At 41.5% G+C, this 14,294-nt stretch overlaps 1 protein-coding gene across 2 annotated transcripts in view; it reads right to left on the bottom strand.

The window, feature by feature from the left end:
- The window catches only part of pgm2l1 (phosphoglucomutase 2-like 1), a 161,649-nt gene that overhangs the window by 144,736 nt on the left and 2,619 nt on the right, over positions 1 to 14,294 (bottom strand). For both annotated transcript variants that reach the window (XM_063054756.1, XM_063054757.1), the window contains exon 2: positions 803 to 970. In XM_063054756.1, coding sequence (XP_062910826.1) covers positions 803 to 970 — 168 coding nt within the window. The remainder of the gene's footprint in view (positions 1 to 802; positions 971 to 14,294) is intronic.

Genomic DNA, 14,294 nt, shown 5'->3' with positions numbered 1-14,294 from the left:
TGGCGCAACATCGAGGACTAAAGGGCCTGTACTGTGCTGTAGTGTTCTATGGTTCAATGGTTCTTCTAACTGTTTTGATGACTTTGTGGTTTGATATTTTCTATTCTCAGTTTTTCTTTTTTTTTGCCATTTGCACAATTTGTTTTTTTTGCGCATTGTGAGACTGAGATGTTCCTTTGATTGGGTTTCGTGGTTTCTTTGTTTTGTGGTTGTCTGTGGGAAGACAAATCTCAGGGTTGTATACTGCATACATACCTTAATAATAAATGTACTTTGAATCTTAAGTCTGTGTCACACATGGTTGTGTAAGCCAAGTCATTGCGTATATTTAAAGTGAGGTTAATAAGTGTCACTCTGACTCTTCATGTCAAACGTTACAGGGAGAAGGCAGGAGAATGGGGATGAGGGGAGAGATAATAAATCAGCCACAACTCATTGGGCCAAATGGCCTTACTCTTCTCCTATGCCTTATGGTCATAAAATAGCAATGTCTGCTTCTTGGACTCAACAGAAGATACACAGCAGTATCAGGCAAGAATGAGATTATACACATCTGTGATGTTGCTCCCACCCAATAGCCTAACAGCTAAACTGTTATTGATAAACATTAACAACAGATTCTGCAGATGCTGGAAATCCAAAGCAACACACAAAATGCTACAGGAACTCAGCTGGTCAGGCAGCATCTATGGAAAAGAGTAAAAAGCCAATGATTTGGGCTGAGACCTTGAATGGTGTGATATTCTCCTACATGTTCCTCATGAGCATGGATCTACAAGGTCTGAAGTTTGGCTTCACCTACCTGTGTGGACTGTATGATTGTCAGGTCATTGATGCAAGAAAAGCCTGCACCCATTGCCGATCGCAGCCCCGCAGTGCCAAACGTCATTCTGTAACATAGGCGATCTCGCAGCTCTTTCTTCTTCCCATCATGCTGCAGCTTCTCAATCTCCGCTTTTGTCTTGGGGTTCTGCAAACAATGAAATAACTGATTAAAGAATAATGAAACACGTCATACAGTGTTTGGCAAAAATCATCTCTCCTGCCCAACTTGCAATCAATAAATTAAATCCTTTGTCTAAGCAGCACTAAAGATTAGCTTTTTGTCACATGTATATTGCAACATACAGTGAAATATGTTGTTTGCATCAACAACCACAGTTGGAGGATGTGCTAGGGCAGTCTGCAAGTATTGCTACACTTCCAACACAAACACAGCATGCCCATAACTCACTAACCCTAAATGTACATCTTCAAGTTTAGTTTGTCATTCAACCACGAATACCACCAAATGAAACATTTCTCCAAACCAAGGAGCACATCACAATACATACAACTCACACACACATAACACACAAAGTAATAATACCACAAATAATAAGGTACATTTATGACACAAGTTAAAAATGTAAACAGTATAACACTCCTGGCGCTCATATGTGAGGAGGCCTGGGTGACAGCAGGGAGTTCAGTCATCTTACAGCCTGAGGAAAGAAGCTGTTGCCCATCCCAACAGTTCTCGTCCTAATATGTCTGTATGTCCTGCCTGACGGTAGGAAGTCAAAGAGATTGTTGGAAAGACAGGAGGGATTGAAGAAACCAGAGCACCCAGAGGAAACCCACGTGGTCATGGGGAGACCGTACAAACTCCTTTACAGACAGTGGTGGGAATGAATCCCTAATTTCTGGCGCTATAAAGTGTTGTTATCCACCACAATACTGTGATGTCCACAAGTCCACATTGTAAGCATGAGAAGCTTGTTGATAGTTTGTTTACTAAAAAAAACACAAGGATATCTTCAAATAGTTTAATTTGGTTTAGGTATTTTTAACTTGGAGATTAACAATTATAAGTAACCAAAAAAATGTCCAGAAAATAGATTGGTTTTAGAGTAGGTAATAAACTCGCAGTCAATGTCAGCAAGACCAAGGAGATGACCATTAACTTCAGGAGGTGGAAACCAGAAGTCCATGAACCAATCCTCATTGGGGGATCAGAGGTGGAGAGGTTCAGCAACTTTAAATTCCTTGGTGTTATTTTAGAAGATCTGTCCTGGGTCCAGCGCAGAAGTGCCATCACAAAGAAAGCACGGCAGCGCCTCTACTTTCTTAGAAGTTTGCAAAGACTTGGCATGACATCCAAAACTTTGACAAACTTTTATCGACGTATGGCAGAGAGTATATTGAATTGACTTTATTACTTACATCCTTCACATACATGAGTAAAACTCTTTACATTATGTCTCCATCTAAATGTGCCATGTGCTATTCATAGCAATTTGTAATAAATAGTATGTACAACAGGACAGTCAATATAATATAGAAATACAATTGTATCGGCATGAATTAATCAGTCTGATGGCCTAGTGGAAGAAGCTGTCCTGGAGCCAGTTCATCCTGGCTTTTATGCTGTGGTACCATAATCCATACCAGGCAGTGATGCAGCCAGTCAGTCAGGATGCTCTCAATTATACCCCTGTAGAAAGTTCTTAGGATTCAACCCCTGCTTCAACCTGTGGCTATCACCCAGATAAGGAGGTCTTCGAAACAAATACCTAAAAACCTAATACCAAAGACAAACAAAGTGATGACTGCTGTGTTAATGACAAGTTATTGTGTTATTGTGGCTCTGACATCCACCATAATGAAGTGCTTCATGATAGTACTGTGGACAACATTCTGCCTGGTTGCATCACCATCTGATATGGAGGGACCACGGCACAGGATCAGAAAAAGCTGTGGAGAGTTGTAAACACAGCCGGCTCCATCATGGGCACTAGCCTCCCCTGCACTGAGGAGATTTTCTCAAGGCGACGCCTCAAGTAGGTGACATCCAACATTAAGGATCCTCCATCACCAAGGACATGCCCTCTTCTCATTGCTACCATCAGGGAGGAGGTACAGGAGCTTGAAGACGCACATGTTTTAGGAACAGTTTCTTACTCACCACCATTAGATTTCTGAGTGGTCAATGAACTCGAGCATGACCTCACTTTTTTTTTTCCTTTTGCTCTTTTTGCACTACTTAGATGTTTTAATTCATAGTTTTTTTAAAAAATCATGTATGGCAATGTACTGCTACCACAAAACAACAAATTTCACGTATATGCCAGTATTATTAAACCCGATTCTGATTCAGGAGGTTGATCATGGCACATTAATGCCAGCCTTCGAGGCAACTTCATCCCACTGCAATCTGCCCATCATGGAAACAGATCTATGGCAGGTGCCATCTCCCTGGCCCTACACTCATCTCTGGAGCATCTGGACAGTAAAGACTTTTACATTAGACTGTTGAATGGACATGAACCCACAAACACTACCTCCTTTTTTAAAAAAGTATTTTTCCTGACGAAGGGTCTCGGCCTGAAACGTCGACTGTACCTCTTTCCTATAGATGCTGCCTGGCCTGCTGCGTTCACCAGCATTTTGTGTGTTGCTTGGATTTCCAGCATCTGCAGATTTCCTCGTGTTCTCCTTTTTAAAAACATTATTTCTGTTTTTGCACTAATAATTTAACTATTTAATATACGTGTACAGAAATTTCTATATATACACAAACACACACTTACTGTAATTGATTTATTTTTTTCCATATTTATCATGTATTACAAAACTGCACAAGCTCTGTCAGATTGCATGGGAATCATGGGTGAACAGCCTTTTAAAGCTCAGCCACAAATTCTCAATTAGATTGAGGTCTGGACTGTGACTTGGCCACTCCAGGACATTAACTTTGTTGTTTTTAAGCCATTCCTGGGTAGTTTTGGATTTATGCTTGGGGTCATTGTCTTGCTGGAAAGCAAACCTTCTCACAAATTGCAGTTCTCTTGCAGACTGCACCAGGATTTCTCTGTATTTTCCTGCATTCATTTTACCTTCTACCTTCACAAGCCTCCATTGCCTGCTGCTTACGCCAAACATAACATTTAGTCTGATGGCCAAAAAGCTCAATTTTGGTTTCAGAACATAGAACCTTCTTCCAGCTGTCTTCAGAGTCTCCTACATGCCTTCTGGCAAACTCTAGCTGAGATTTCATCTGAGTTTTTCTCCTCCTCCCTCCCCGACACTAGAAAAGTGGCTTTCTCTTTGCCACTCTCCCATAAAGCTGTGACTGGTGAAGCACAGGCAACAGTCGTTCTAAGTCAAGCCTCTCTCATCTCAGCCACTGAAGCTTGCAACTCCTCCAGAGTTGTCAAAGATCTCTAAGTAGCCTACCCTATCAGTCCCCTTTTGTACAGGCACTCAGTTTTTGAGGACAGCCTACTCTAGTCAGATTTACAGCTGTGCCATATTCTTTCAATTTCTTGATGATTGACTTAACAGTACTCCAAGGGATATTCAGTGACTTGGAAATTTCCTTGTATCCATCTCCTGACTTGTGCTTTTCAATAACCTTTTCACAGAGTTGCTTGGAGTGTTCTTTTGTCTTCATTGTGTAGATTTTGCCAGGATTTTACTCACCAGTAATTAGACCTTCCAGATACAGGTGTATTTTTACTACAATCAATTGAAACACCTTCACGGCACACAGTCATCTCCATTTAACTAATTATGTGACTTCTGAAAACCAATTGGCTGCACCAGTGATGATTTGGTGTGTCACATTAAAGGGGGTGAATACTTATGCAATCAATTATTTTGTGTTTTATATTTGTCATTAATTTAGATCACTCTGTAGAGGTTTGTTTTCACTTTGACATGAAAGTGTCTTTTTCTGTTGATCAGTATCCAAAAAAGCCAAATTAAATCCACTGTGATTCAATGTTGTAAAACATGAGAACTGTACGATGGTTTAACAATTTTGAGTGAGGCTCAAGTGCATTAAGGATTGGTGGGGCAGGGGGGACATAACAGAAACATAAGACACCACAGATGCTGGAATCTGGAGTAAAAACACAAATCTGGTCGAGAAAGTCCCAGCTCCCAATTCCTCCTAAGTTGACCATTTATTCCCCTCCATGGATGCTGCCAGGTTTGCTGAGTTCCTTCATGTGTGGGTGTGTGGGTGGCGTTGCTTAAAGCATTAAAATACTACAAGCTAATGTTCAGTTCTGCAAGGCATTTCTACTTTCTCCCTGTGAACACATGGGTTTCCTCTGGGTGCTTTGGTTTCTTCCCACAGTTCAAAGACATACCAGTCATTGTAAATCGTCTTGTGTTCAGGCCAGGGTTAAGTAGCTGGGTTGCTGGGTAGCACGGCTTGTTGAGCCAGGACAGTTTGCCCCCAAGTTCCAAACTAGTACAGGTTCGTAGTTAATTGGTCACATCGGGGTGATTAGGTGCATGTCCTCACTGGGCCAGAAGGGTCTGTTACTGTGCAATATGTCTTTTTTTAAAAAAACAAACAATCCAGCTAGAATAATTCCAAAATGGGTAAGCATTAAATCAGGGGTCGGCAAACTTTTTGCCTTTATGGGCCGGACCGCGTTTTAATGAGTGTATGGTGGGCCAGATAAATGCATAAAAAACTTTAAGTAAGGGAATTATCCATTTAAATACACCTAGTTATGTTTTGCCTCAAATTAATGAATAACGCATGCTAGAAAATTATTTGTGCTTAAGGTTGCCTACCCCTGCATTAAATCAAGGTACCATAAAACTCATTTTTTAGCATGCTCGTTTTTAAAAATTAATTTGTGACAACAGATGAAGAATTTCTGACACAGCACAACACCTAAAAAGCTTATCTTCAAAGACAAATATTGGCTTTAAAAGCCAACGGCTCATTAAAAGGATAAAGATGCTTGTGACTGAAGTTCAGCAGTGAACTCTGTTCAACCCATCCACAGTATGTTTAGCTGACAGACAGACCCTGTACGGCACTGAACCCGTCCACAGTACGTTTAGCTGGACATACTTCAAAACAAACCGCAGAATGAGTCAACACACAACAGGAGAGAAAAATACAGAAATCAAAATTAAATCTTCCTCAGATTGGCTTTTATTTGAAGACATTTTTTTTCCCTTTCTAATTTGATTTTCAAAGCTTCTTCAAATCTACAGAAGTGTTGGATACAGCCCAGTCAATCACAGGCAAAGACCCCCTCCCCACCGCTGAGTACATCTACACAGAACACTGCCACAAGAAAGCAGCATCCATCATCACTGACCCCCACCATCCAGGTCATGCTGTCTTCTTGCTGCTCCCATTGAGCAGCAGGCGCAGGATCCCTAGGTCCCACAACACCAGGTTCAGGAACAATTATTATCCTACAACAATCAGGCTCCTGAACTAGCATGGATAACTTCACTCATCTCAACTACAACTCATGTTCTCAGTGTTTTTTTATTTGCAGAGTTTATCTTCTTCTGCATATTAGTCAATCTTTGTGTATTGTTTTTCCATAAATTCTGTTGTATTTCTTTATTTCCTGTAAATGAATCTCGTGGTAACATAATTGTACTTGGACAATAAGCTTTACTTTGAATTTTGACTCTTGATTTCTGCGATATTACAAGCCAGATCAGAAGTCACTTGCAAATCAGGATACGTTCAGTAAGATGGGTTTAACATTGCCTGTAAAATCCTGTGTCCTCACAAGATAACTCATGGAGCATTTTATGTTCCCAGAGTTACGGAGGCCCAAAAATTCCACAATTAAGTAATTAACTTGCTTCCAAAAACCTAAACCACTAACTGCAGTAGGCTATTTTTTCATGGAAGAAATTGAAAACCAAAACAGGATCAGGAGTATTGCATACAGTTCTGGTCAACTCATTCTAGGAAGGATGTTGAGACTTTGGAGAGGGTGCAGAAGAGGTTTACCAGGATGTTGCCTAGATTAGAAGGCATGTGCTAAAACGAAAAGTTGAATAAACTTGGTTTGTTTTCTCTGGAATGGCGGAGACCAAGGTGAGATCCATTAGAAGTTCATAAGATTACGAGAGGCAGACAGTAGACAGACTTTCCCAGCAATGAAATGTCAAATACCAGACAGCATGCATTTAAGGTGAGAGGAGGCAAGTTAAATGGAGATATGTGGGACAGGTATGTGTGCAGGTAGTACAGATCATTGCAATCATTCAATGCCTTGGTGAAGGTTAAATCACAGAATAATATAATTGATACAGACTTTTGAACCCATGTTAGTGTTTATCCTTCTTTTAGCTCTCACCTCGTATACCCACTTAGCTCCTGTGGAACTTTATCTTCAGCCATCCAACCTAGCCACAATATACCAGTGATTTCATCAGTAACTGATATTCTGCATTTATAGCTTTACAGCCTGCAACGTTCCTGGCCTCATGCAAAATGTTTCTGTTTTCTATCTTTACAATCTTGTCATCGCATCAGAGTCGCAGAGTACTACAGTATAGAAACAGTCCTTCACACCAAACTATTATTCTACCTAGTCCCATTGATCTACACCTGGAACATAGTCCTCCATACCCTTCGTATCCCTGTGCTTGACCTTGGGTCATGTGGACAGCAGCAATACCTACCTCTGGCTGCTGTTTATTGACTACAGCTCAGCGTTCAACACAATCATACCCTCAGTTTTAATCAACAAGTTCCAAATCCTGGCCTCTGTACCTCCCTCTGCAACTGGACCCTTGACTTCCTCACCAGTAGACCACAGTCAGTGCAGATTGGAAATAACATCTCCTCCTCGGTGATACCTGAAGGATGCATGCTCAGCTCACTGCTCTACCCTCTCTGCACCCATGACCGTGTGGTTAGATACAGCTCAAACACCATCTATAAATTTTCTGATGACACAACTAATGTTGGCAGAATTTCAGATGCTGATGAGGCATATAGGAGTGAGACAGATCAGCTGGTCAAGTGGTGCTGCAGTGACAAATTTGCACTCAATGTCAGTAGGACCAAGAAATTGAGGATTTCAGGAAGGGGAAGTCGAGGAAACATACACCATCCTCATCAGAGGATCAGCAGTGAAAAGGGTGAGCAGTTTCAAATTCGTGAGTATCAACATCTCTGAAGATCTATCATGTGTCCAACATCTTGATGTGATTACAAAGAAGGCACGACAGTGGCTATTTTTTATTTGGAGTTTGAAGGGACTTGGTATGTCACCAAACACTGACAAATTTCTACAGGTATACCGTGGAGAGCTTTTTAACTGGTATCATCATCATCTGGTATGGAGGGGCCATTGCACAGGAACAGAAAATGCTACAGAAAGTTGTAAACTCAGCCAACACCATCATGGGCACCAGCCTCTCCAGCACTGACGACGCCTTCAAAAGGCGATGCCTCAGGAAGGCAGCATCCATCATGAAGTGCCCACTCCCCTACCACCCAGGTCATACCCGCTTCTTTTTGCTACCATCAGGGAGGTGGTACAGGAGTCTTAAAAACACACACGCAATGTCTCAGCTTCTTCCCCTCCACCATCAGATTTCTGTATGGACAATGAATGCATGAACACCACCTCACTATTTTTTGGTTATTTATATTTACATTTTTTTTATACATAAAAGTTATTATATACTGCTGCCAAAAAACCAACAAACTTCACAGTATATGCAGTGATATTAAAACTGATTTTGATCTCCTTTACGTCCTATGGCTTCAACACCTTTTCTATCACTGATGCTAAAGAGCGTAGCTGGTGCTTTTTTTGAAATCGCCCTTGTTTATCCCAGCTAGCCCAGGGCTCCTGAGTGAAGAAGGGCTTCTCTAATCCACAAAATATTCAATTATTTATCTAGCTTAGCTAATACCAATATTTCTAGGTAGCAATGTTAAAAATGGGACTTTTGAATTAAATGGATAGGATGATCCTTGCACTATATTTCAGCTTTTTATTGGATAAACCACAAGACCCTATTCACCCTCTCGTGGGACAGAAGCCTGTTATCGGACAAGAGGGTCTTGGCCTGAAATGTTGACTGTTTATTCTCCTCTGTAGATGCAATGTGATCTGCTGAGTTCCTCCAGTATTTTGTGTGTGTTGCTCAAGATTTCTAGTATCTGCAGAATCTCGTTCTTAAAATAAAATATCTTCCATTTCACAATTTGAAGCAAATAGTTCTCATAGTTCGAATCCACCTTTAATTCCAAAGTCTACATTTGGTTTAAAGGTTTCTTTTAAATTGTCTTTCCATTTCAGCAAGGACAAGGTTCTGACCAGCTGCACAACTGGTATGGGAATTGCAAGGCATCTGACCTCGAATCCCCACAGAAGATTGCGAAGACTGCTGAGAGGACCATCGGGTTCTCTCTTCCACCAATCAGATAAATATCAGGAGCGCTGCATAAGCAGTGCCCATAGCATTGTCAACAATCCTGCTCAATCTTTTTGACCCCCTACCATCAAGTAGGAGGTACCATCGCGTTAGGACAAGATCTGTGAGGGTGGGAAACAGCTTCTTACTCTCATCACGTATGAACTGCCAGTGACGTTATACTATTTACATTTTAATTTGTATCGCACATGCACCTTATTATTTGTGGTAATGTTATTTTATGAGTTACGTGTGAGAGTTATATACTGTGCTGTGCACCTTGGTCTGGAGGAACATTGTTTCGTTTGGCGGTATACATGTGTATGGTTGAATGACAATGAACTTGAAGTTCTGTTGTCTTTTTAGAGAACCTGATTTTTTTTTCTTTCCCTCCTGGAAACACTGGTGAGTGTGACAATGTAATACCATCTCGTCTACTCTTAGACAATGAACATCAGCTGTTTAGACAATAGGACCAGAAGACATACGTGCAGAATTAGGCCATTCAGCCCATTGAGTGTGCTCCATCATTCAAGGGTCCCAGAACAGATCCTCGTGGAACACTACTGGTCACTGACCTCCAAGCAGAATGAGCTCCATCTACCACTACCCTCTGACTTCTGTGGGCAAAAGCCAATTCTGAACCCCCACAGCCAAGTTTCCCCGGATCCCAAGCCTCCTGGCTTTCTGAATGAACCTTGTCAAACACCTTACGAAGATCTGTGCACACCACATCCACTGCTCTACTTTCATCACTTCCTCAGAAAAAAAATCAAACAGGCTCGTAAAGCATGACCTGTCCTTCACCTGCTCTTGAATAGAAGGGGATAACTACATGCACTTTCCCCATCATTGAAGTGTTCCTAAAACCAATCATCTCACTTTAAGGACTTTTCATTATCAGATACTGTCATTATCTATTGCTATTTATTTATATTTGCATTTGTATGGTTTGTTGTCTACTGCATTTGCACAGTTTCACTGATCTACTATTCTATAGATTTGCTGAGTATGCCCACAGGAAAATGAATCTCAGTGTTGTATGTGGTGACATATTATCAAAGTACATATAAATTTACATTGAACTTTGGAAAAAAAAAAGCCATGCTGGCTATCCCTAATCCAAATGCTTGTAAATCCTGTCTCTAAGAATCTGCTCCAATAATTTGTGCACCACTGATGTAAGCCTCACTGGTTTATAATTTCTAAGGTTATCCCCATTACCTTTATTGAACAAAGGAATACCATTTGCCACCCTCCAATATTCTGGTACTACTCCTGTGGCCAGTAAGGGTGCAAAGATCATTGCCAAAGGCAGAGTAATCCTTTCCCTCACTTCCCACAAGTCTCTGGGGTTGGGGCATATCACATCCATCCCAGGAGATTTATATACCCTAGTGTTTTTCAGAAGTTCCAACACATCCTCTTTCTTAATCTAGACATGTTTCAGTACATCAGCCTATTTTACAATGAATACTGAAGACAGAATATGGAGTTAGGAAGAAAACTGAAAAGCAAGACCTCAAGGGTAGAAATTTCTGTATTGCTGCCTGTGCCACAAATCATTGAGGGCAAGAATAAGTATTTTATTGATCCCGAGTGGGAAATCTTTTTGTTAAAGCAGCAACATTTTAAAATACACTTAGAAATAATAAATATATTAATAAAGTACAGTAATAATATAGACAATAATTGACCAATATGCAATAATAAGGATGATTTGGCAGATAAATGCTTGGCTCATTTGTGCAAGGGGCAGGATTTCAGATTTCTGAATCATTGGGATCTTGTCTGGGGAAGGTTATGACCTATACAAAAAGAATGGGTTTCACCTGAAGTTAAGTAGGACCAATTGTCTTGTGGACAGATTTGCTAGAATTGTGAGAGAGGCTTTAGTGGGAAATACGAACCAGAGTGCCAGGGCAGAGAATGGGCAAAGAAGTGGCAGATGGTATATAGCTTAGGGAAGTATATCGTCATGCACTTAGGTAGAAGGAATAAGGTGTAAAGTATTTTCTAAACCAGGAGAAAACTTTAAAATCCGAGGTTTGAAGAAGGGACTTGGGGGTCCTCATGCAACATTCCCTAAAGGTTAACTTGCAGGTTGAGTTTGAGGCAAATAACGCAAGTGCAATGTTAGCTTCATTTTGGGAGGACGAGAACATAAAAGCAAGGATGCAATGCTGAAACTTTACAAGGTGTTGGTCAGACTGCACATGGAGTATTGTGAGCAGCTTTGGGCCCCATTAAATAAAGGCTATGGTGGCATTAGAGAGGGTCCGGTAGAGTTTCATGAAAATTATATCAGGAACGAGGAGGTTAACATATGAGCAACACACACACAATGCTGGAGGAACTCAACAGGCCAGGCAGCATTCATGGAAAAAGTACAGTCGACATTTCGGGCTAAAACCCTTCGGCAGTACTGGAGAAAAAAGGCTGAGGAGTAGATTTTAAAAGGCGGAGAGAGGGGAGAGAAAACCAGCAGGTGATGGGTGAAACCTGGAGGGAAAGAGATGAAGTAAAGAGCTGGGAGGTTGATTGGTGAAAGAGAGAGAAGGACATGGAAGAAAGAAAAAGGGGGAAGGAGCACCAGAGGGAGGTGATGGGCAGGCAAGGGGATAAGGTGAGAGGGAAAAGGGGATGGGAAATGAGGGGCATTACCAGAAGTTTGAGAGCTGTTTCTTTACCACAATGAATTACCAATAAAATTCACCTCCACAGATGGCTGTGGAGGCCATCATTTAGTACATTTAAAGCAGAAGTGATAAATTCTTGATTACAAGGTCGTCAAAGATTGCACGAGAATGGGACTGAGGGGGATAATAAATCATCCATGATGGGATGGCAGAGCACTCACTGGGCTGAATGGCCTAATTCCATTCCTATATCTTAGTCTCATGTACAAGGTATTAATTAAGAACCTCCCCTACTTTGTGACTCCAGACATGTCTCCTCTTTTATTCCCAATCTGTCCTACCCTCAATCACCCTCCTGTTCTCCACGTACATGTACAACACCTCGGGGTTTTCCTTAATCCTACTTGTTAACCATTTTTGCCTCTCAACACTCAGAGTTTTCTTCTTTCCTCCTGGATGGTTTTCACTGCTGATTAACCATTGCTTCCCCAAGTTTCCAGAAACCTCCCTCCTTCTTTTTAACACACTTCTTAAACCACAACTTTTGGTTAACTTCTCTAATGACTGGGTAAATGGATCAGAGTTCTTTCACTATTTACAAACTTAACTATGTTAACTGCATCTCATATCCGCAACAGATCAATAGCAAAAAAATTCCATTCATTTCATTGTAAATTGTAGCACAGAATTGCAACACAGGTGACACTACTACCGGGAGGAGGTATAGGAGCCTGAAGATCTACACTGAGTCCGAAACTTCATCGGAGTGCTGGTGAAGGGTCTTGACTCAAAACCTTGACTGTTTATCTCCATAGATCCTTCCTGATCTACTGAGTTCCTCCAGCATTGTGTGTGTGTTGCTTGACACTCTCCACTTTAAGAGCAGCTTCTTTCCCTCTGCCATGAGATTTCTGAATGGTCCATGAACACTACCTCATAATTCATCTTTTGCATTATTTATGTAACTTTTTATGCCTTCAACTGTACTGCAGCCACAAAGCAAAAAATTTCTCAACATATGTCAGTGATAATGAACCCGCTTCCGTCCCAAGTACAGAGAAATGCACAAATATAGATTTCAGTCTGACTATATGGAAAATACTCTCCCACTTTACGTACATATCTCTTTTTATCCTGGAATAGGATGCAAGCACCCTAGACTTTAAAAAAAATTTTTATTTTATTTAGAGACACATTGCCGAACAGACCCATTCAGCCTGGCAACCCACTTATTTAACCCGAGCTCAACTGCAGACGATTTACAGTGACCAGATAATCGACAAACTGGTAGATCTTTGGACTGTGGGAGGAAACAGGAGCACCTGGAGAAAACCAACGTGTTCAGAGGGAGGACATATAAACTCCTGAGGGACAGCATCAGACTTGAACTCCGATGCCCTGTGCTGTAAAAGTGTCGCACTAACCACTGTGGCGCCTCGTGTACAAGGTCTGCTCAGATATTACTATCATGATTCCAACTCCTTTCCAGCCTCAACTCTAGAGCACCAGCTTCAAGATTATCCATAGCGCAGTGACACAAGTTACACTGAAAAAGCTCACCTAGTTTCCTTCTCAAGGTCTAATTAATAGGATATTATGGCCACTCCATCTGCAAAAAGCAGCATTTCGCAGGGACAATCATTTTAATTCCTATTCCCTTTCCCATTCCGACATGTTGGTCCATGGCTTCCTCTTCTGCCACAATGAGACCAGTCTCACGGTGGAGAAGCAACACCTCATATTGCGCCTGGGTAGCCTCCAACCTGATGGTGTGAACATCAATTTCTCCTTCCGGTAATTAATTTCCCCTGCACCTTCCGTCTTTCTACAATCCCAACTCTGGCCTCTTATCTCTTCTCACTTGTCTATGATAGATAGATAGATATAGATAGATATACTTTATTAATCCCAAGGGAAATTGGGTTTCGTGAGAAGCACCAACCAAGAATAGAGCGTAAATATAGCAATACAAAAACCACAAACAATCAAACAACAAAATGCAAACTATGCCAGATGGAAGATAAGTCCAGGACCAGTCTATTGGCTCAGGGTGTCTGACCCTCCACGGGAGGAGCTGCAAGATTGGTGGCCACAGGCAGGAACGACCTCCCGTGCCACCCAGTGTTGTATCTCGGTGGAATGTGGCCGAAGTCCAACAGTAAAAAGTTCAATATCCGGTCTACAAACACGTTCTTCGATCGTAATATGACCCGGATTGCATCATCTGTTGTTAACCAGAACAGTAAGCACCCAACTCCTTTACGCTTACCGCTCTCAGTGCACTTCAGGTCAGCCCGAACGGTCTGGAAGCCGTCCATGGAGAAGTTTTGATTGGGAATGTCCTCGTGCAGCCCAGTTCCAGTGAAGCACATAACACTGACCTCCCCCTAGTGACCTCCTCCTTCTTTCCTTCCTCCCATGGTCCATTCTCCTCTATCAGATTCCTTCTTCTCCAGCCCT

This window comes from Mobula hypostoma, chromosome 7, assembly GCF_963921235.1.
Source record: "Mobula hypostoma chromosome 7, sMobHyp1.1, whole genome shotgun sequence".
NCBI lineage: Eukaryota > Metazoa > Chordata > Chondrichthyes > Myliobatiformes > Myliobatidae > Mobula > Mobula hypostoma.
The sequence above is the reverse complement of the archived record's forward strand: the minus strand, read 5'-3'. Positions and strand labels throughout refer to the sequence as shown.